The 24,514-nt window shown below is 44.7% G+C and overlaps 1 protein-coding gene across 11 annotated transcripts in view; it reads right to left on the bottom strand.

The window, feature by feature from the left end:
* The window catches only part of CTNND2 (catenin delta 2), a 699,957-nt gene that overhangs the window by 286,938 nt on the left and 388,505 nt on the right, over nucleotides 1-24,514 (bottom strand). For 7 of the 11 annotated variants that reach the window (XM_042806909.1, XM_042806907.1, XM_042806914.1 and 4 more), the window contains 2 exons: nucleotides 13,226-13,398; nucleotides 4,897-5,470 (listed from right to left, as the gene is read on the bottom strand). In XM_042806909.1, coding sequence (XP_042662843.1) covers nucleotides 4,897-5,470; nucleotides 13,226-13,398 — 747 coding nt within the window. The remainder of the gene's footprint in view (nucleotides 1-4,896; nucleotides 5,471-13,225; nucleotides 13,399-24,514) is intronic. The other 4 variants (XM_042806908.1, XM_042806912.1, XM_042806916.1 and 1 more) reach the window with 2 other exon arrangements.

Raw genomic sequence — 24,514 nt, 5'->3', positions numbered from 1 at the left:
ATCAGTTATCCCACACACAGTCGCGTAAGCTGACCTGTTCTGTGCCCATATGACTGCACAAATGAAATGCTAAAACATGTCAACACCATCAAATGGCAGTCCTGCCATTAATCTCAACAGGAAACCAGGGTTCAACGTGTCACATTCAACGAAAAGCATGCAGAAAGAGAAAGGGCAAAGGCAGGTCCCCAGCAAAGAGGCAGAAGAACGAGACAAGGCAGATGAAGGAGCAGAAGTAATTAGTTCAGATCCTGATAAACTCAGAACTCTTTGATCAATAAAGAATAGAAAACATATTTTATATCTTAACCCATGCCACACTTTTATAAACCGGTCCTATTTCAGTATTCATACTACACATGCATACAAACAGTCCTACCTCAGAAAGGACAAATTCCTTTTCTTTTGGATTTTACAGGGACCTGAAGGAAAATTCTCTTTGCAAACACCAGGCTGAGCACTGAAGTTTTCAGCAGCGGCAGCAGGGCTGTCTGAGGGACGCTGCAGCTCTTGTTTCAGCGGAACACGTCACCACTACGTGAAGAATAGCTGCATAATATTCCTTCCAACTAACATACAAAGTGATTCACACCAACATTTCTTAGACCTAACCCTTCCACACCGCTGGTGGGGCATGATGCAGTCTTCCAACATTACTACAAAAAAGTAAATAAGCGACGTATAAAATTACCTGCCGTTGTCTTATGCGTCCCTAGTCTTCACTAAGCCCGGCTGAAGAGGCAAGAGCAGCTCTGCAGCACCAAGGCTGCTCCCCTGTCACATAACCTGGGGCACAAACTACCTCAACAACACCCTTTCACTGCCTCCTCTCCCTTCGCTCCACAGCAAACCCACTACTCCTTTAGTGCCGTCGGTCTGACTCTGGCCCGCAGGAGAAGCCTCCGAGGACGAAGAGCGGCCTCCTGAAATGCTTTCCCCATGTTCCTGCTGCTTGCTGCCCCACACACTCCTCTTTCCAGGCAAATTTGCTTGGGCAAACCTGACTCCCAGCAGCAGCCCGCAGCTTCTTGCGGGCGCGGAAGCTGCAGAAAAGTATTTACAAACGGCGCTTTGGGATTCAGGTTGAGGCTTCAACAGACGCTCGCGCTTTGGAGCGGCGCAGATGGGAAAACTACTTCCAAAACTGTGATTGCAGATCATAGCAACGGAGCAGCTAGACTAAGAATAAACACGGCAAGCGTACACTCACAAGAACCACTATACACACACGTAGACACACGGCGATGTACGTGCACGCGCTTGGCAGTGGTAACAGTTCAAGTATAACTAGACTAAAGCCCATTTCTGAAGACGTTTCTAAGGTTACTTGGTTAAAACTGAGTCATGGCATGCTGTTGCATGTCTTATTTTAAATTCAGGATGGAAGTCTAAGAATTGCCATTTTTATAATTCCAAGTTGTTTCATAATCAAGCTTGCAGGAAATTAATACAAACAATGCCATCTCTTCAATTAAGTCTTACCCAGATTCAGTTTTGGGCAATCTGTGTTTGTGCTATACATTTTCAATTACAATTTTTTTAAAAATTTATCACACCCGAAGGTCTTCTTTTTGAAACATCTAACCCTGGTACTGTTATAATTCGGTTTGTTTAGCACATCAGGACTCACTACTATTCATGAACTGGACAGCTCCAGTAATATCTAATTACTCCATAGCTCCGAAATTTCTAATATCATGCAAAAAAAAAAATTAGAACAAATGCATCCCCTATAATTACTACAAATAATTATATTTTCTTCCTGGAGATAAAAAAAGATTACTTTGAGTAACATCATCCCTGTGATGACACATATATACCAATGCAACTTCACATTAATCACAGTAGGCAAACCATCAATCAGTGCAATGTGACAACTATTCTCCACTCCTCCTCCTCCTCTCTCGAACCAAAAAAAAAAAAAAAAAAAAAAATTCAAACCCATCTTTGGCTGTTGTGAACAAGAAGCAAAAATCTCATTTATGGAACATCAGCTTTTCAACATACAGTTGCTTGCTCTCCTTCTCAATGAGTTTGATTTCTAACACAATGACTGGAAGACTCCTGCAATAATATAATACACTTACAGCTCAAACACCAAACCTGTTCTGAGCAAAAATGCCTATTAAAAAAAAAAAAAAAATCCACTACGTTAAAAAACTAGGTTAATTTAAGCCTCTGTGTAGTCCACTGACTTCAGTGAATCCAGTGAAAGTCTAGAAGATTAGTCAGGCACTTAACACTGCCAGCAAACCTTTAACTCCGGGATGGCAGGAGGCCAGGAGGAACCCGCTACAGACTGGTAATGGCAAATAAAGGGTGGGAGCACACAATAGGAAACTTTTGCAAAAGAATGGGTCATGGGACAGAGCTCCTTTCAAGGACTTCTTGAAAGGTATGTCACCACTGTGTGTGGGGGGAAAAAAAAAAAAAAAAAAAAAGGTATTTACTAACATACTGTTGCTTACACTTTGATTATTTCCTTTTTTTTTTTTTTTTTTTTGTGGTTAATGCAGTAATACTAACTCTGCATGCCTGTAACCTGATACTTACTCAACTTACAGGCATCTCCATTTGTTACCAAGTAATACACTGATATTGTTTGGCATATTTTAAAAGCAAATCCTGATGAGATACAGTAACTCAGAAGCTTGTTATGCTTGTTCCGATCTGCACAACGCTTAGAAAAGTTAGTGTTGCTTCACCAATTTTGGCAAACTTAATAGCATGTTCAACCGCTATTTCCCTCCCATATCAAAATCCACACAAAAATACACCAGCCATTAACTAAACGCACGTATCCTTGAGCTTTTCTTTCATACTTTCAGCAGGTCCTAAAAAAAAGGCAGGGAGGGAAGTACCTACTTTACGCAAGATGCGGGAGTCATCCTATCAAAAGCTTTTATTTAAAAGCAAGCCAAGAAAACGAATGCCAGTTTCTTAACTTCTATTTAAATCAAAGTAGAAAACCCCGTTAGGAATGCCTGTGCAACCACTATTGGCCAAAAAGCCCCCAAAAGTCCAAATCTATGTCACAACTTGGGTTTACCGTAGGACAAGCAGCTTCTCTTAACACGGCAGCACTTCAGAGCCATTATGACCGGCCTTAAGCCCTACAGAACAAGTTCTGACTAAGCTGTCATCACAGGTTTGATGCTGCAGTGCTATAAAAGATGCCTTCTCCAGAAAAAAAAAAAAAAAAAAAAAAAAAAAAAAACCACACCAAAAAACCCCAAACCAAACAACTAACAAATGGAAAAAAAAAAAAAAAAAAAAGGAAAAACCAAAACCCCAGCACAATATAAATTCCAATGCTAAAAGTACGTGAAGAGAAATACGGACTGCGCCTGTTAGAAACTTCCTGAAGCAAAAACTTCAATCCTAGAACAAAGGTAAAGAAAAGTCTGGGAAATCCTGGTAGTTCATACCCACAGGTACAGAAGTTTTAAATTGAATTCTCCTCTGTTCCTTTGATGCTGACAGTTCCCTCCATGACTATTTAGGCTCAAGCAACTCTTGCTATAGGGCGAAGTCGCAAAACTCCCTAAAATCCAAAGTCTGCGGCAATTCTAAATTTCCTCTTTACCCTGCAAAGGCAGTATTTAATACCTGTGGCCACCAGCGTGTTGGACTACAGCGGGGAGAAGCTATATTAATGTAATTGCCAAATAAACCACTTTGTAATTTGAGACTGAATATTTGACAAAAGGATTGATGCAAGTGTCCTGGTAAGTCAATTTTAGCATCATTTAATAATGCTATCTCTTTACAGGTTCTGAATAGCAAGATAGTGTTAGATAAAAAAAAAAAAAAAAAAAGTTTTCAAATCCCCACCATTAAAATAGGAAAAAAACCCATCAGTGGTTACAAGGAGATACTTTAATACTGTATTTTATTATCAGTTAATTTAAACTGCATGTTGATACAGGATGCCAAAGACCGCTGGCGTGGGGGGAGAGGAGAAAGGGGGCTGAGAAGCAGTTTTAACTTCAGTAAGAAACTTGTGTACCTGCCTGATAAACACAGCCGAACCTCTTTATGTATCCTATTTATCTTCAAATCTATTTATGTCACACAAGAGAACATATGAGCAGAGCAGCTGTTACTATAGCAATGAAACTGGAAATTTTGAGAACACAAAAAAACCCACCCCTGAAGGATGCTCAGTTTAGCAGAGAGATGGTCTAGAGAACAGCGCACCAGTATCTCACTTCTAGGATCTGTTCAAAGTCTGCGGTTACAGGAGACATTAAAGCAGCTTCACAGCTCAAGAGCATCCGGAGCCGGATACCCGCTGCCCCTTCCTCGGCACGACGTGGTGCACCGGGAGTTCCTGCTAAGTGACCCCCCCCCCCCCCAAAACTTGTCAAATACCCCAGCGCCGCCCGTAAATCCGGGGAAGAGCGATCCTCTGCAAAACGCTCACGGGTTTTGTTCGCGGCAGAGAAGGGACCCACCGCAGTTCCCTCCTCCCCACCCGAGCCCGGGGGGGGGGGGGGTGAAGGGGCAGGGAGCTCGGCGCGGCGAGTCCCGCACCCCCCCCCCCCCACCCCCCCCCCCCCCGCCGCCGGGTGCAGTCCCGGTACTTTCGGCTCCCCGCTGCCACGAAACCCCCAATTCCACCCCCCACCCCGTTCTCCTGTCAAACGCGCCCCACTCCTTCTTCTTTACCACCCACCCCCCCCCCCCCCCCCCGCGGCCGGCCGCCGGCTCACCCCGCCCCGGGAGACGCCGCGGCTGCCGGGACGCGGCCGCCGTTCCCACCCCGCCGCCTTCTCCGCGGGCGCGGCGGCACCGCGCCTCCCCCCCTCCAAAAAAAAAAAAAATACAAAACAAAAAAAAAAAAAAAAAAAAAACCAAACCCGCGGAGCCACGGCGCTGCCGGCCGCGATTTACCTGCGAGGGAGCCGGGTCTCTGCAGCGTGGCGGTGGCGTACAGCTCCTGGGAGTGCTTGCCGTACTGATCGGCGGCGTGAACCAGCCGCTTGGTGGGCGACAGGGTGGCGTAAGTGCCGATGGTGGAGCTTAACTGGTGGATAGGAGAGGAGGAAACGTTAGACTGGACGGTGGGCGGGGAGGTCACTCGGAGGGGGGACGGCGACAGCGACAGTCCCGCCGAGGAGACGACGATGTTGATGGGCGAGCTGGTGCTGTAGGACTTGGCCAGGCGGCTGGGGGACTGCTTCGGGGAGGAGAGGCGCTGCGCGGCGGCGTAGGCGGCGCCCTCGGCGGCGGAGCCGGCCCGCGGCAGCTTGGTGGGGGAGCCGCCGCCGGGCTGGGTGGGCAGCGGGGAGCCCACCCGCGGCGCCGGCAGCGTGGAGCTGGCGTAGTAGAGGGCGGCGGCGTGCTGGGGCTCGGGCAGGTGGAAGGCGCTGCCGTGGCTGGGAGCGAAGGGCTCCCGCGGTTGCGGGACGGCGGGAGGAGGCGGTTCCGGGCCGCCCGGGTGGGCGCCGCGGCCCCCCGGGCCCTGCTGCGGGAAGGAAAGGCAGAGGCGTCAGCGCGGGGGGGGGGGGGGAAGGCGGCTGAAGGGGCCCGCTCGCCGGGGGACACCCCCCCCACCCACCCCACTCGCTGACCCGAAGCCGCGGCGCGGCGGGGCCCGCGGAAGGGCTCGCAGCACACGCGCCCCCCCCCACCGCCTCCACATTCCCCCTCAGGGAAAGCCCCGAGCGGGCCCCGCGTCACGGACGGGGGGTCGGCACCCGGCGAAGCGCTTTCCCCCCCCCCCCCCCCCCCCCCAACTCAGCCCGGCCCGAGCGGGCACGTCCGTGAGCACCCCCGCCGCGCATCCCCCCCCCCGAAACTCGTCGCTCTGCCTACATCAGGAAAGAGCAGCCGGGAAAAGGGCTTCGGCCGGGTCGCTTTCCTCGCAGAGCGGCGAGGAGGGGGGGGAAGAAGCGGGGGGGGGGGGGGAAGAAGCCCGGCGCGGCAGCCGGTCGCCTCTTATCGTGAGGGGGCACGGGGGGAAGGAGGGCGGAGGGGCTGGGGGGGGGGGGGGGGGGGCTCCCGGAGCCGGACACACACACACCCCCCCCCCCCCCAGGCCTCTGCAGCGGGGGGGCAGCGCAGCGCGAAGATCCCCTTCAGCCCGGGAATTTGGGAGGGGAGGTTGGGGGCGAGGGGGAAACGAGCGCAAAATCCTCGGCGGGTGCTGCCCGTTAGAAATGTTCGGTGCTGAGCCCGAGCCGCTCCTGGAGCGGCAGAGGAGCGAGCTCGTCCTTACAGCCGGGCGGCTTCCCCGCCTTCACCCCGTCCTCACTCTCAAGAGATCATCTCTGAACCCCGTAGCAGTAAAATTCTCTCAGAACGGCACCCCACGGTCAGCGAGAGCTGGGCGCTCGGTTGGAAGACACGCTCTTGTTTCAGATTCCCCCCCCGGTTATTCAGGCTATTTACTCCCAACCTCAGCAACCCCCCCCCCCCCCCGATCCCGGGAGCTGGCAGCGCGGCTGGAGTCAGTGTGACCAGTGCTTTGCCCAAACACACACACACACACACGCCTCTCGGCTCCTGATCCCCTCGGCCAGAAAAGCCTTTAAAATGTAAATAAGGAATTTTGTGACTCGATTCAAAGAGGTGTGGTTGAATGCCGACGGCGGCGTTGCTTCACGTTTAAATAGCAACATGGGTTTTTAGTAGCATCCTACAGTAAAAAAAAAAAAAAAAAAAAACAAAACCAAACCCGCATGTAAACAAAAGCACCATGTTCCTGGTATTAAACTTGATTTATTTTCACTAGGATGCTCAATAAAGGATTTGGTATTAAACTTGATTTATTTTCACTAGGATGCTCAATAAAGGATTTGGTCAGGAACTGAGGACAACATAAACCAAATAATCGGAGCAAAGAATCGATGAGGTTCAAAATGCCAGGAATGTGTACTTCTTCCCGTGTACGCCCACTGGCAATTTTGCTGTCCTTTTTTTTTTTTTTTTTTTTTTTTTTTTTTTTTTCACTTTTGGAGCCCCGTCCCTCATCTTAAATGCTTCGCATCCGGGGGAAGAATATGTATTTTTCTAGCCACGGGCAAGAAGCGAGGCTTTGCAGGAGCTGCTCCTGGGGCTTTGCTCCCGGTGAGGAGCAGGGAAGCTGCCAGCCCTCGCAGGGTTCAGACGCCTCAAGGGAGCACTGCCAGACCCAAACCTCACTGGCTTCGGGAGGTTTTTGTGCCCGAAAAGAAATGGCCTTCTAGATAAATGCAATGCAAACCGTTCCCTCCAGCTGTTCTATGTGCTAAGTCCCGGGAGGGCAAGGGGATGGGGGATGTAAGTAGCCTGCTTGCTGTTGGGTTGGACTGCTGTGATCGCGGCCGCGAGTTGCAAACGCCACAGCACCACGCCTTGACATTTTCATATATGGCTAGCAAGCTCCAGTCGCTTCTTTGAAAGACTCCTCGCAAAAAAAAACAGGGAGGTGAACTCTGGGAACATCCATGACAGGCCTTTTTAAAAGCTACTTTCATGCTGAGCTACTTACCGTCTCGGCTTTAAACTGGACAGAAGGGCTAATCAGCAACTGACTGTCCAACAATGTATTTGACAGGAGTACAGTTTTCATTTTCCAGGTTTAAACTGTATGATAACTTTTACAGAACAAAAACAGGCTGGCAAGATTTAAGACAACATGAACAGAGCAAGGTTTGCACGTGACAAAAGGTTGCTTGAACCAGCTGTGTTATCAGTTGGCATCTGTTAATAAGTTTGACTTTTTGGACTGTGAGGTGGCGTGATAAATATATTTTGTAATACTCAACATTGTGCCAAAATACAGCCTTCTGCAATGTTACCAGTGTCCTCTGCAACACACTGCTAGTGCACTGGGGTAAGACTGTTTGTCATTGATCAGAAGGATTTTAGGCAAGCACTGTCATCATGTATATAAAATTTCTAATTTACTTCTACACTGCTTGGTGTGTCAAGGTTTTAAAATAATTAATTTCAAGTAAACCTGCATTATCCCATATTCCTAATAAATCTCTATAAAGCTACAGGCATTCCGCAAGTACTAATTCAAAAAACAAAAAAAAAATCCCACCTGACGGTTGTGTTATAGGGAAGAAGGTGTAGTGGCAGAACACGAGAATTAAATGCTTAATTAAAAAGGCAGTGTATAGCACTTCCTAAAAAGCTAAGCATTTGCTCTCTGTGAAGGAGAGAACTTTTGGATTAACAGATTGCAATGAAAACACTAGCATGCAGTATCTTCTAGGATGTGACTAATCTCAGACCTGTCTTAAATTTACTGCGAGGTTCTTATGTTTTTTCAAAGGGCCAAGCGTACAGGCATGTTCTCCACTTGTGTTTTCAGAGGCAAAATGCGTTTTAGTTTCTCCTTGTCTGCTGATTAAGACAACCATACAGACACGTAACTGTTCATTCTGCAGTATGACATTATACCTCATTGGGAAGAATGAAATGCAATGTTATTTTCCCCCTTCTTTCTCCATTTACCCATGACTGTTGTCAACCTGATAATGAAACTGCGTTTAAACTAATAAACTGAAGGGAAATTTGTTTCTCGGCTGTTATATCCTCCTACATCAATCTATTTCATAGGTGTGAACAATAATCGAGGAGTATTCTAAGGCTCAGAGATTTCATTTTTCTGGTATCCCAAAGAAAAGGAGCCCGATTTGCTTATTTGGATTCAGTATATGGATTCTTATATATCCTTTTTAGCATCAGAAATGTGTGAAAAAAACCATGAGAACATTAGTACAGCTATGAAAATATTTTTTTTCCCCATTTAGTCTTAGGAGAAAGATCATTCTCTCCTGATACGGACAAAATGAGATCTGCAGAGCTCTACACAACGAATTACCAAGGATGTCCAGTTAGGTTATATGTATTCACAAACATTTTTAGCTTAGCATTCGATGCCAGCACCAGTTTTATCCAGCTCATTTTGCTCTCTGGAACTGTCAGGGATTGCTTGGCCCTTAACATTTCAAAGGTGGTCATATCTGATGAACGTGAACACAGTCACATACACTGCACTGTTGGCCATGAGAAGACCCTTTCTCTGGATTGTAGGGAAGATTTCCCAACTGGATGCTCGAGGTGTGTGGAAGACACTCCCCCAGGCTGCTTTGGCTTCTCGAGTATTGGTGGGTGTTGCTCGCTTTAGGCAGCAAACTTGATCATCCTTACTAGGGGGTTTTGAGAGACATGGGTGATTTTTTTTTTAAGTGTCCAGCTCTGCTTCACAATCTCAGTGGTGCTCTGTGCTCTTTCAGTGACTCCAAGACTTGCCAGTCTATTGAGGGGGTATTTTTTTTTTCTGTCGGCCCAAAGAACTTTCCATATGGCTTCGCTTGAGGTATCACTCTGCTCTGGTCCAATGCCTCTATCAATACTTTTCTAGAAAGGGCAGAAGAGGCTATGGACAATGCTTAACCTTCTCTCGTCTGCTGTCTTTTATGAGTTCCCAACCTAACTAGGACGATGCTACCTATGTTCAAACACACTTATATGATAACAGATGCCAGACTGTACTTCTGGATCCCTCAAATGTGGCCTATTCCATCTCTTTCTATCACAAAGGTCATGGCTATCCTCTGCTTGCAGAATACATCCCGACAATGCAAAATACGTCCCGACAATATTAGGAAAACCCGTCAGCCTGCTCGATCCTAATCTCAAAGGTCATACATATAGATGGAGGTAGGTAATACCATCGTAGTCTTCTACATCCACAAGCAGAACTGTGTGAGATCCTTTCAGAGTGTGCAGAGGTGGTCAGTCTCTGGCTGTAAAGCAGCAATGAAAGCTGCAGTCATTACCTACTGTAGGATCAAACCCGCACCATGCAGATCACTTCTTCAGTACCACAAGCTGTACTAGTGAACTGTTCTCTGTGAGCGTCATAATAAGATTAATCTGGGTTAAGATTTCATCTGCTTCCTTTAATGACAGAAAAATTCTCATGTTCCTATTTGGAATCCAGTTTTAAACACATCATCCTCTGCCACATCCTACCAGAAGTGAAGCCCTTATTTTAGATTTTGTCTGGGTAGATTATCAAGAAGTCTATCACTTCGTGGCACAGAAGGCTGATGATGGGGAAGAGCCACGAGTCTAACTGAAAAAGACCAGTGTACAGTTTTTGCTTGACAGCTGAACACATTCTTGTACTCGTTTGCTAATGTTCTAAACAGAGCTAGTGAAGTGTGGTGGTCAGACGGATGACGAACTTGTGACTTGTTTACAGGAAAAAGAAGACAAGTTAGAAAATTAACTGCTAAACGATTTTCAAGGCTTTTTTTTTTTTTTTTTTTAGTTACCTTTATTTTCCATCTATTTTTCGTTTTTAAGGGTTTTCAAACTTTGTGCCAGCTTGTTCAGCCCAGAAGCTTCTGGAGCAGAGGATAATACAGAGTAGGGATTTACCTCTGTTGCTGTCACGGTCTCTGAAAAGACTGCAGCATCACCAGAAGCTAAAAAAGTCCTCATCCCAAAATGTAAACTAATTTCACTTCCTTTCCCCTCCCCTTGCAAATAAATGTCAGAGCATGTGGAAAACCAGTATTTGCAGTACGTGCTATGCTTTATATTCCTACGATACCTACAACATAAGCTGACCGTTCTCAAGATGACACTAAACCAAATCAATCAGATCTTCACAATTTACATTGTCCAAAGAGGAGATTCACTTTTGAGCGACTCATCTGCAAAATCTGCTACTTTTTGTACTAAGAGCCACTACTGACTCTTCACAAATAACCTTAATCGATTAATACAGGATATATCAGGATCTGGACACTTTTCAGCAGGGAAACAAAATAATCCCCTGCCAGCGGAGCAGTTCTTGCTAAGAAATTTTAGAAGATAAAAGTTTCGTGTTCTAAAGTACGCAAAGCAGTGGAAAAAGTCTATCATCTATAATGAAGTCCTCCAAATTGACAAAAATGTTCGATTGCACTTTGCAGCACTATACAGGAAGTCCCAAGACTAATTAGTTTCTCTTTTTTATACAATTGCATTTTCAGAAATTGTTCTTGCTGTCACAGCTGGCCTTGGGACTATTTACATATTTTTTCCACACATTTGGGCTATCATTCATGTTCAGAGATAGCTATATTCCTTGCACAGAAATACCAAAGGAAATTGTCACAATCTCAGCAGTTTTGACTCCTGAGGCTTATTTTAATTATAATAGGGATAGCAAAACAATTCCAAGGATTGACTTTTTTTTCTCCTTAATTGTGGGATCAGCAATGGTCATATTAAAAACTTTTTCATTTTAACTGTCGACTCCTTCTTTTCTTGTTTACCTCTTTTAAAACCTCCTTTATATGCTTTTTTTTTTTTTTTAATTGTATTAATTCATAGTTTATATAGCAATTTGTTAATATATTCAAGATATATTTTAATTGACCTGAAGTCGACAAGCATCCTTTGCAGGATGATGGTGTGAAAAACTATTATGTTCTGTGAGTTATTTTCCTGCAGGAACATCTACCATACAGTGTGAAGGAACACAAGAAGAAAACCTGTTTTCTGCCCTCTCATACCAAGAAAAAAACAAGGGATAGGAAAGGTTGCCTTACTAACTCACTAGTTACCTTTCTGAAAGTAACAAGTTCTCTGTGAAGTGGATGGTTCATGAGAGCTTTTCAGATCTAAGCATGGCTGTTCAGTGGAATTTAAATGAAAGAAATCTAGATCATTACTTTTTCCCCCTCTCCATAAATTCACCCTTTTCTATCAGTGAGTACGATGAAGTTTATATTATCACTACTTCTAACCCCTAGACAATTGCACACTTTCCCTTCCTGACTTTTTTTTTTTTATTTTTTAAGATTCTTTCTCCTTTCCCTCTCATTCCTTCTCTGCTTTTGTTTCTGTTGCTCCGTTGATCCCATAACCTGTTCCTTTTCCATCATCTTACTTTTTCTAGCCGTCCTGAAGAATGTCTCACACCCTTTCAGGCTAACCCCCAAGGCACGATGCTTTTCACAAAGCACAACTCCTGATGACACCTGCCCAGGCTACGACTGGATATCATAGCCTCCTGTTTCTTTCTAGCTGGAATCCTGCTTTCCTGCTGGCTCAAATCCCAAAGAACATCAGGCAGGTCCTCTTGGTAAACACGGAAATACCCCGAGGCCTTACCACTGCACAGGCTCATTTTAAACCCTTTACAGAAGAAAAAAAAGTACCTATCCAACCTGAAATGAAGTTTAGCTGTGTTCTGTTTCATTTTTCAATCTTAGAGGATAGGGAGCTTTTCTGAGCAAATCGAGAGAATCGAATATTGTATGTCTCTCAGTATCCCACAAGCTGTGCAATGACTATATAATACTTGAAATCTCTTAGCAATTGAAGGCTTTGAAATTCAAATACTGCTCACTTCTACAGAATCCTGAATTATAAAGTGTCCCAGTGTCACACTGAGATGGCCTGCTCTGCTGGAGCAGTTAACATCTAAACACAGAAAATAACCTGAGCTGACCAACGCAAACCTGGCAGACTTTGTTTATGTACAGAAGTACGAATGCTTCTAGAAAGTTTTGTCTAAACTGAAGCTTAGCTTCCCAGTGAAAGGCTTTGATGTTGCAGAGAACAGTACAGAAGGTGAGAGGGTTACGTGTCAGAGCCAGGACGGATCATTTAGACAGGAAGAGAGATTTATGAAGTTTTCACGGGCATCTGAAACAATCTTTCAAAACGTTTGAAATGTACAGGTGGATGTCTGATAAGTCATTTGTCTTACAATGTGGGGAGGAAAAAAAGGCAAAAAATGATCCTTACACTTGGGATTAGGCCACGGCACCAGGCGAGGTATGGTATCCCAAGGAGGTTTCGCATCTGGTGTTTGTTTTTGTTTGCTGGCACTTACTGCTTTCAGTAATATCCTGATAACAACACAGGGAGGTCCCAGACCTTAGTAAGGGCTCCTAATCAGCACAGTCACAGAAACTTTCAAAGGTAAGCTCTTAAACATCACCAAAATCTGTATGCAAGCGAGTGAGTAAAACTGGCAGGTAAATCTCCTTTTTAATCCGGATTATTTTATTACTGTGCAAGTCGACCCGCTTTAGACTGAAGAAAATCAAGGTGGTAACCCCACCTCGCTGCAGATGGGTTGATCAAGACCATAAATAAATAAAAGCTGACCTTCACGTGCCAGCGGGCACCGAACAGCTCTGTTTGCTGGGAGCAAACCCCCACACCCACTCCCCCCCCACCACGATTTCAGGTGCGAGAGACCCCGGACACGTACCTGGCTGTAGCTCTGGATGGCACCTCTGGGCTGAGCGCTGCGGGCCGGGAGCTGGGCGCCCGTCGTTTCGCCCAGGGCGAGGGTCTGGTTGCTGTGGTAGCTGGCCGAGTACTGGAAAGACCCTTCAGGTTTGGAATTGAGCTGGAGCGCGCTCTGGGAGAGGAGGCTGGGCCCTGCGGGGAACGGGATTTGAGAGCAGTCAGAAAGTCTCCGTGAGAGAGCACACCTGTTTTATCCGTGGAGCGAGCCTCAAAATTATCAGATGTATGTGGCGTCAGCTTTTCACAGGTCAGCTTTTCGGTAATAAAAAAAAAAAAAAAAAAAAAAAATCACAGACATTAATTTGTTTCTTTACCGCTCGTTCATCATCATTATTGTGCTCAAGCTACAGACCACGTTGCTTGCTTTGCCAAAAACCTATGGTTTTGACTGGTGAAGAAATTCTAAGCCTAAACAAACCCAGCCATACTATCTGATAAAGAAGTGTTGGTTTTCAGCTCGGAATAGTTGATGAGTTTTCTTTTTTTTTTTTTTTCTAAGGATAAGCCTTGATGTTTCACTTAATTATATCCAGTTGTTCTGCACGGGAAATGCTACCTTGTCCCTCCCTGGGCCCCCAGCACATTAGATCTATTGATTACTGCCACTCTGTCCTGTACGCACGGTGAGGTAATACTTCGGTGCTTGTAGGGATGGATGGCAGCCTTTAAAATATTAATAGCTCCTCTCATCATGTAGGACTCACCCTGATCTTAGTGAATCTTTGATGACTGTTTTGTCAGCCTATCTTATCTTCCCCACCACAGCACTGCCCGGCAGGAGAGCCAAGTGCAGGCAGCGAGCTTAAATCGGGGCTGCGAGCCTGAAGGGCACGTTGGGATCACGAACAGGGACACTTCCCACAGTTATTTAGCTGTCCCGTGAAACTAAAACGTGTCCTAATATTCGTTACGTTCATGTACAGGTGATTTAGCTTATCACGTATCCACGGCAAATTCCCCAATTTTTTTGCCTGGAGAGCATATATCAGACAGGGCAAGGCTTCCCCTCCGTTGCACTGCTGCATGGTTTAGACACGACCTCCCGCAACCACTTTTAACGTTGAACTCATTCTGTCTCCACACACGAAGAGCTACGCTAAAGAATCCCCACCAAATCCTTCCCTCTGCCTTCACTGATTTTAGTCTCTTCTAATTCTCAATAAGCTAGCTCGCTCTGCCATGGTGTTTGGGCCCAGCACGTTAAATACAAGAGGAGAGGAAAGGAGAGAGTTATTCCTTGGCCATTGCATGAGCTACAAGGAAGACTACCTTCTACCCAACAGCGATCATCTATAGCATATTCAGCAGCTCCGTGGGGAGGATAGGTTCCTCTTCTGGTTAGCACTAACAAGCTCACGAGAGCACAGGAGGTGACACAAACCTTACGGGATGTGAGACGATTATGTTGATTTCGCTCCTACTGAGCAGGTGCAAAGTTTAGTTTTAAAAGACTCACAGTGGCAAAATTCTAGTGAATTTGACGAGAAATAGCTCCCATTCCTGATACAAAGGCCAAATTTGATGACTTTAAGTCTTTGCTACAAGGATGTACAGCTGCTGCAAAAAAAGATTTCCACTTAGAAAACGTGGAAACAACCCTAGCCGCAAATTAACACGGAGAGTATTTTTTTTCCTCTATCTCGTTTCTCAAAAATGGCAGAACTGTTATAGCTGATATCTTCCAAAATCCAGCCCGAACCGGTCCTATTACAAACAAATATGGTAACCTGTGTAAAGCAGAGGTGTTCACATTGAAGTGTAGACTAGGATCGTGACAGTATTTTACATACCAACACAATTTAGACTGCAAAGTGAATTGCATTTATCAGAATATTCCAGATACAGGACAAATTTAGTATGTAAGTTCTGGTCCTTGTATTTTCCTTACCAATATAGAAGGAGCCAGGGCTCCATGTATGCTGTGAGGTTATTAAAGATGTATCACATGCATGGGAGAGCTGAATTTAATCCTGCATGGGTCCTTATAAATCCAACATTTGTAGCTTTCCATTCTCTGACTCTGCAACTAGTTTACTAAGCATTTTCCATTTAGCCGGATTTGTTGAAAATTTTGTTCTTTAAAGAAAGAAGTATTTTCACATATACTTTTAAAGAGCATAAAGAAAATACAGGCCTGGTTTTAAAATATATCTGTAGACTTAATTTGAAAATTTTGGTTTTTGAATTTTCACTGAGAATTTGCCTCTGATCAAATGACATGATTAAGTTAAGAAAATTCACAAAAGCATAACTTTCCCCGGAGGGGCAAAAGTTGCAGCAAGAAAGCAATTTTTGTGCATGAAAGTGTTTGTACTCATTCTGAAAGTAATTATGCTGTGACATTTCTAAAGCTTAAATAATGATTAAACTATCACACGCTATGAACTCAATATGTTTAAATTTTCATTGCATCTGGCTTTCAAGTGTTCCTTTCATATTACTATGGCTCACTAGGGGATTTGCATAGCCAGCTAGAATCGCATACATGGGTTCCCTGCACCGGTTAGCCTAAACATTTCCACGCACTTTAAGAAACTTATCAAAGCCATAGAAAAAGGATTTTTAGTAAAAAGTTTGGAGCGCATGTGTTTAGGTTCATTAACTACTGTATAGCAGTTTTGATTTTGTACCTTAACCAGCAGTAATGGACAATTAAAACATACATTCATTTCCATAAAGTAATTACAAAGTCATTTGAGAGAGACAGCCAGATAGACATTTAAACTTTAAAGAAGCCCCCGTTTCTCAAGTAAATGTAGAAGAGAGCTGTGGCTGCTCAGGTGTAAATAAGTCTAAAGCAAGTGTACAAACTACGAGACACATCTGAGATCGATCAGCATGATCGTGAAAAACCAGAAGTTCCTTTTTCAGGATTTAGGGACTACGAGCAAGCCGGTCTTGTCTGAGAGGGAAAAGACGTATCGCTTTTTCTCACTAACATTCTTGAGATCTCAATTCGAAGGCAAAACCAAACCTTCTGAAGAGCTCGTAGCTTACCCAGAAGAGGAGTTTGTGTACTTCTATATACTGATGACTCTTGACAAAAAACTACTCTTCCTTCCTGGAAAAAAAATTTAAACTCTGTAGCGTTGGTATAAGGAAGTGTTTATGCAACTATTTCTCATTCGTCTTCAGAAGAGTTAAGGCAGCTGGAAATTCTCTATTTTCAGTTAGGCACTGGAAACCACTAGTTAACTACTAAAACAATTCAGTCTTATTTGTCCCCTTAATGATACATAATTAACGCCAATCTTCAATTTAAAATAAGCTTGAAAACAAACACCTCCAGCTTCATAAGGTTTAGTTTAGCAGATACCGAGGATTGCTTGAAAAATTCATACATTTTGTGTCTATTCAGGGGTACGGGAAAGATACAGTTACCCGGTTTCCCCTATGTTTTTTCACCACCACATTAAAAAAAAAAAAAAAAAAATCTATTTGCTTTAAGAAAGAAGCTTAGTGTTGCATTATCCAGAGTGGTTAGTACCAAATTTTCACCGATTCAGTCAGTGCCACTTTCCTCCCGTATTAATACAGCACAGATGCGAGTGCAAATTCAGGAAACCAAGTCAGAGCCGTCATGCTGCCGGAGGCGCCACTGCGCACCAACTTCAAAAGACGGAGCAGGGTACAGTGACTAACTCTTTGTCTCCAGTTTGGTGGACACATGCTGCAGACGACACCTTCCTCTCCCTCCTAACCCGGGGCAGAGCAATGCGTAAGGCTCCCCCCCATCTCCATCCCCTCGGCTGCTGCAACCCAGCTAAGGAACGAGCTCGGAGAAGAGGGGGTGCGCCCTGCCCGGGGCGCAGGCAGAATGCTCTTACGCTGTGGAAAGCTGCCGGAGCACGGAGCAGAGGAGGCGAGAAGAGAGCAGAAGAGGATGAAGGACGTGCCTCCCTCCCGGAGCCAACCCGCAGTGAAACCTGAGAGGTGATGGAGAGCAGAGGACTCTGCTAGGAGGCAGAAGGGGGGAAACAGGAGTTTCCTTTGTGGTGTGGAGACAGGCACGGCAGAGTTAGAGGGAAGGAGTCACCCACTCGGTGAGGGGAGGGGGCAGCCTTCTTGTCGAGCCCTTTTAATTCGCTTATATAACCCACCCCTCTTCCTGGCACTTTACGTTGGCTATTGCACGGCTATTCTTCTTCTCTTTCAAAAACCCGATACTTTCAAAGATTTGGAGCGCCTGGCACGCTTCTTTCGAGCAAAAAAAAAAAAAAATTGGGAGCTGACGCAGCACAGGCCCCGGCCCTACCCTGAGTCTTATCGCCAAGGAGAGCGCTGCCCGGCGTTGCGCTGAAGGGGCCGGTGCGCGGCACCTGCTGCACCGCACGTGGCCGTAAATGCAAAGCGGCGAGTTACAGGCCCCCCACCACGAGCCGTCGCGGGAGGGCGGCTTCCCCGGCATCGACCTGCTCCCGTCACGGGGGGGCTGGGGGGGGAGGCGAAGGTTGCAGCATGAGCCCCGCCACGCGCAGCCCTGAGGGGTAGGGTACGGCTCCGGCAGCGCCTCGCCACGGGCTGCTCTTTTTCCCCTCCAAATAACAGCACAGTGCGCGATGCTGCCGTAACGTGCGGCGAAGCTACTTCCAAACCAAACCGAAAAAGCGAGTGGTCTTAAGCGAGGACATTATTGTTAATTCAAGGACGTCACAGTTGCAGCTGATCGCGGCAAACCGACGTGGCAAAAAGAATCGAGCTGACTATCGTCATCCATGGCTGAGTCAAATAATTGAAATTATGAGCACATTTGTCCTTTTATTTTCGAGAGCAATATTTCGTTTGGAAATACAATATTTTGCCTGGCATTTCTGCTCTCTTCAAATCACCTTCTCTTTCTTCTTCCACCATTCGGACTAATAAAAAAAAAAAAAAAGAACAAACCAACCAAGCAAAAAATAAATCACGACCTAAAACTTTAATTTCAAATATTTTTTTTTTTTACAAAAATTATTCTTGAACAGCAAATGTTTGTTTGCCTGCAGACAGACTTTATATGGCTGTTTCAGAACAGCAGAATACTAGGATACTTCTCAGTACCTGTAGGTACTGTCCTAGCTCTACCAGTGCTTGCTTAAGCAACAAAAAATTAGTCACAAGTATAGAACAAATACACATAAACTTCTAATTATTCTACGTCTTATGCAAGAAGTGACAAGATATTACAGACCAGTAAGTAAAAAGAAAACAAACAAAAAAAGAAGATTGGCAATACAACAATAAAATTCCACTAGTGTAATTATTTTACCATATTTCTCTATTTAGGTCATCCCTTAGATTCTCTTTTTTTTCAAACCACACTTTGCGGCATACTTAAAACATGATAAAAGAAGCTTTCCATTGTGTGAAATTAGTTTATTTCGCTTTTAAGTAATATCCTGTTCCTTAACATCAACATTTATGTTCAATTGTGCAACTGACTTTATACCTACATTTCATCAGAACGATCCAACTTACACACTGAAGAAAGGTCCAAACTGTCCTTTTCTAGATGCTCAGAAACTGCCAAGGGCTACGGCTGCTACATTCAAACCCACTGGAATATGCTTGCTGTTTTCAGTAGGAATCAAATCAGTTTTAAAGCGTATTAAAGTGGTGTGTGCTAACGGAGGAAATGTACCAGTTGAACATGCAGTACAAATACGATGGCAGTAAAAGAGTAGCTAGATTATAAGGAACGTTTAGCAGACCGATTATGTCAGCACTTCTGCTCCAAAGTTTAAGACCATGTTGCTTTCTGCTAGTCCTCCTGCCACAAGGGGGGATTCAAGGCTCCCTGGCATTGCCAAATTCCAAGAGTACAGCGTGTAGCTCTCCTTTTCCCACTCACTTGTGTCCTGGGCTGAGTGAGTGGTGGAGTTTTTTTTTGGTGGCAGGGGAGGGGGCTATCGGGGCGGCCCCCTGGGAGAAGCTTCTCGAAGCTCCCCCAGCTCCAAGCCAGCTCCACTTCTGTTTGGGAAATTGAGTCAATCGGCTGTGCCTCTGCGATAACGTATTTAAGAAGGGACGTGGTGAGGAGCAGTGGGACTGGTGAGGAGGAGTTGCTGCAGCTGCGTGAACACCAAGGTCAGTGGAGGAACGGAGGAAGAAAGGAGGGGGGAGGTGTGCCGGAGCAGAGACCCTCCTGTATCCTGTGGGGAGATGGCAGGGCGGCCCCCCCCTGCCACCCATGGAGATATACGGTGGAGCAGACATTGATTTATGGCCTGTTGCTCCTGCTTGCATGATCAAGGTTCTGTGCCCGAAGAAGTCCGGGGTCTCGTGGGAAAAGGCAGCCCCACTGCTGTAATTCAGTGCTGGGAGGATTGCAGCATGGGGGGTGTCCCACGCCGGAGCAGCTCGGGAAGGGCTGCAGCCGTGGGAGGGAATCCAGTCGGAGGAAGTTAGTGACCCATGACGGAGCAGTGTGGGGAACGCTGCGGCCCGTGGGAGGGACTCATGTTGGAGAAAGTTTGTGGAGGACTGTCTGCTGTGAGAGGGGGACCACGGTGGAGCAGGAGGAACAAGTTCCGGACACTCCCCTCACCGAAGATAAGGGAAGTGGCAGCGCTGACTGCACCCCCCATTCCCTGCCCCTGCGCCACTGGGGGAGGAGGTAGAGATATCGGGAGCAGAGCTGAGCCCGGGAAGAAGGGAGGGGTGGGGGGAAGGTGTTCTCAAGATGTGGCAATGCTTCTCACTGTCCTACTCTGTTATGTGTTGTTAGTGTCTGTAATAAATGTATGTCCTTTTTTTCTTCCCCTAACGAGTCTGCCTTTTGCTCGTGCCCATAAAGGGGGATTTTCTCCCCATCCCAGTCCTATCTCGAACCCCAAGCCTGGCTCTCTGTCCCTTCTCATTGCCGGAGGGGGAGGGAGAGAGAGCTGCTGCATTGTGGTTGGCTGCCAACCAGGCCCAAACCACGACAACTTGGAAGCAAACCCCAGGAGAAACTGGGTGCTCAGCTGCCCGCCGTGATCCACAGCCCTGGGCAGTGTGATGGCCAAATTAATCGGAGAAAGGATGATATTAAACAAAGAAAGAAAAAAAAAAAAAAAAAAAGGCAAAAAGCAAGAAACAAAGACCAAAGTGCATCAGCACCGTACCAAATTTTGATTCAATGAATAGTCATTAATGCCACCCAGAGCTTCAGTGAGAGATTACAAAAAGTAGGCTATAGCAGCGGCGGTAGCTGAGCAGCCGGGGAACTTGGTCAGGAATCAGAGTCATCGCAGGCTTGCTTCCCTTTCCCCGGAGGGCAGAGCCTTGTCTGGTGCCCACACAAGTAGCAGAGCTCATCTGAATTGTATCCCACAGTGCTCATAAGCAAAAGAGTATCTCATGTAAGAAACCCAGTAGGAACTTGAGCTCTAAGGAGCTTACCAGTGCCAGAAGTTAAGGAGTTTTCCAAGTGCTAAGAGACTGCTCCAGGACCCTTACACTGATTAGAGATGGGGTCAAAAAAGCACATGCTATTAAATTGCACTATCGGTAATATTACTAGATTATGAGTGAGGATTTAAAAACAAATATATGATGTAAAGTCAGGTAAGATTTAAGTACAATCAGTATTTGTGATATGTATTTTTACCTACAGGACAATGAATTAAGGTAGTAGGAATCTGTGGATTAACTCCACTACAAACTCAGAGAACTTTATATTTTTTCTGTCTTATATTGTAGCGTCATTGCTGGGTCACAAAGCTAAATAGCCAGGTGGATGTGGTATTCTTGTAAAGGAAAAACTCACGAAAAGAAACAAAAGATCCTGTTTCCTGTGAGGACATCAATGACAGCCTATCTCTAGTGCCCACCAGTCAAACATCTGAGGAGTTACTCCCGTTTCCTAATCCTTAGGCTCCCATGGAATACTTCACAAATTGTAGCTTCACAGTATGTGACAATTCAAGATGATGATATAGCAATAGTTTGGTCAAGCTTAGGGGAAAAAAAAAAAAAAAAAAAAAAAGGGCTGAATTATGAAACAAGACTAATATATTACATTACAGAGCAGAATTTATCATGGAACAAGTATTCAATAATATGTTATCTGCTAGCTGTTCAATTATAAAATAATTACTGTGTAATGACAAGTTACATACAGTACTATATTATTACAAGATAAGGGCATGATTAATTCAGTATTCTAAATCTATGCAATAATTATTTCTGAATTGGCTAAAATAATTACACTACAAACTACAGAAACATACACCTAGTCAGCTCTCATGAGATAATTACATGCTCGTTACTTACTTTTTCATGTGAAGTTCCCAACAAAAATATCATGCAAGTGAAAGGAGAAGGAGTTTCTCCTCTCCTTAAGATTTAAAGCCAGTTGGCTTACTGGGGCACGTTTCCTTCTCCAAGTACAGTGGAGTGCTACTACAGTGCTACACATTTCCATTTGGTCAGTCATCTATTGCGATGCCGGTTCTAATTGACAAAGGAAATAGACCAAAATGTGCTTGAACGAACATTTAATTAGCTCCTATACCAATTATAAACAACACTTCAGTCACCTTTGATCAACTGACAGAAGTACTAATGATAAATTATAGAGTAAGTGTAAATAAAGTGGTTTTAATTAGTGTAATTAATCACTTCACACGTTCTTCAACCTGCTCTGCTCACTTGGGGAACAGTTGAAAGAAAGCACTTGCAAAACTCCTTCAGTGTCCTTTAAACATTCATTTGCAGAGTTAACAGGTTGAGGTGCCTCACATCCCAGTGAGAGGAACCATCTCCTAACTGTTAGTATATGCCTAATTAAGGATTTCAAATACCAAAAAGTCATCACTTACTGTTTCTTCTGCCTCTCAGGTCATTTAGTTTGAGCATGAAATATTGATTCCTACCCTACAATCTACATTTTTTGTTAGTTCATTTAAGTGTGTGTACTGATGGTAAGTAGCTGCTAACTGCTCCTAAAGCTGGGTTGTACCTGTTGCCCAGTTTTGCAAAGGATTGGATGATTCAAAAAGATGGAATAAACGATCAGGTCAGGCATCTGTAAAGTGGTCGCTCGATTTCGGAGTCTTCAACTGTATTTGGGATGCCGGGGGAATTCTGGAACTATACTAAAAGAACAATAAACCCAGGGATAGGTCTTGATGGTTACCTGCCAGTGTCCTTCCACAGTATTTGACGGTAAAGGAGAGGGGATGGTAGCTAAAGACGAGGGAGGCAGACCTGTTCCTAGAGATACTAAATTCCTCGGCATCTCACTGGTATATCCTGTTTTCCAAGTCCTGCTCCTCGAATTAAGCTGCATACTCCTCTGGGACCAGGAGTCAACTTTCCCTCCAAATTGGAAGGAACATTTGTTTGCCTGTTTGTTTTAAAACCCTCCGTTGCAGTATGGCCTTTCTTTGAGTTCATCTGAAACATTCTTTGGAGAAACTGTCACTTGTTGAGATGATTTAGGATGGTTTTGGAAAGTGGAGGAATTGAGTGAGGGGCAGGGAAGCCCTGAAAGTGCCTCAGGGGCTGGCAAGGAGCAGCCACCTTGTCCTGGAAGTACAGACGTCTCCCACCTCCTCCCCATTTTCTAGTCTCTGGGGAAGCTGCAGAAAGTGCAGGCAGAAGCAACAGAGAAGGGGGCAATTGTGGGGGGAAACCCTGGGAACTCGATGAGGGACTTTTGTGGCTATCATAAAGAGAAGACAGTCTCTTAATTATAAGAAGAAAAAGGAGAGATTAAATCAAGCCAAACCTAAGATCTGAAGACAAAACCAAATCCTGTCAGCTACAACTGGCCGAACAGATTCTGTAGGAAAAGAAGGAATTTCAAGCCAACTGTTGGATCTCAAACAGAGGATAACAAGTAGCTATAATATAACAATAGCAATAAGCATTGCCCCCATTCTTACTCTAAATCCAGGACTAGTATTAGGATAGGACTAGGAAAATATTTCAAGATCTACCTTCCAGGAGTTATTAAATATTAAAGACACCAGTACGTTGATATTACAAGAAAAAATGCAAGGCTGCGGTATAGCAAAGGTATTCCATACCCCAGTCAGGAAGAAAGTTGGAGAAAAGGCGGGGGGGAAGGGGATGGGGGGAAAGCAAACGCATACTTAGAATGAAGAAATTGTAATACTTTATATGCTAAATCACAAGCAGCTGCCTTGTTATGAAACAAAACACATCTCTTTAGATGAGAGGCAGCAACTCTTAAATGAGTACACTGAAAACAAACTGGTTTTACAAAAAAGGAAAGTCATTGATATGCAATACCATGCTCCACCGACATTAAGAGGGCTATGTTCTACCTACAAACACAGAAAAGGGCTTTAGTGTTGCTACAGAGCCTATTCTTAGGCACTGGAAAATAGGATTTGTTGGAATGCATTCAGAAATACAGAATAAGTTAATTTTCATCAAAGAAGTCCATAAATGATATCTGTCCGGAAAAAATGATGCAAAAGCTAGGCTGATACCACTATGTAAGTGAAGAATACACGGATATCCTTTCTAACACTCTTTCTGACCTAATTACTATTGGAATGAAAGATAAAGAACACTTTATTTCAAGAGTAAGTGAACTGGGAATAGAAAACTGTTTCATTAGATGCTGATTATCTTATGTTTTTTACACAAGATAAGAATTCTGCCCTTATTATAAGCAGAAAAGAGAGGTGCTGGCTGGGATAGGAAATCATAAATTACTACTCCAAAGGACAGCAAAGTACCGCAAATGTCCACAAGAAGTAGCAATAAGACCTGGAGTGCACAGAAAGAAGTTAAGGCCTGCATCCCACCCCGAGAGAAAGTGGTTCTTTGTTGATTACTGGAAGATATTTATTTTTGATGGTCATATTGAAATCCCAGTGCCAGGGCAGGGCTTTTAGCACCGCTGTCTAACTCAGAGAGGATGCCCGACACTACCAGGTTTCAACAGTAATGAAGTTCCCCCAAATCAGAGGAATCCCTTTGTGACTAAACCAGGGCTACACAGCGGCATATGTTATCTCCTCGGAGTGTTTGGAAGAATCACGTTTCAAAACTTTGGCACTCGCAAAATATTGCTGGGTGGTTGAAATTCGCTGACCCTGCACCTGTAAGGGACAGGGAGAAAACCAGAGTAGAAATAAGTAGTTCTTCAATGACTGAGCTTCGTAAGGAAGTATTTAACAGGGAGGAATTTCTTTAGGGATAGATAACTTTTATGGCAAAAATTTGTAGGTGATATATTATAAAGGTAATAGGATTGCCAGTGAGTTTACATAGAAGTCTTCTGGAAGTTAGGAAACGTGTTGCAAAT

Source organism: Tyto alba, unplaced genomic scaffold, assembly GCF_018691265.1.
Source record: "Tyto alba isolate M040663 unplaced genomic scaffold, T.alba_DEE_v4.0 Super-Scaffold_48, whole genome shotgun sequence".
NCBI lineage: Eukaryota > Metazoa > Chordata > Aves > Strigiformes > Tytonidae > Tyto > Tyto alba.
The sequence above is the reverse complement of the archived record's forward strand: the minus strand, read 5'-3'. Positions and strand labels throughout refer to the sequence as shown.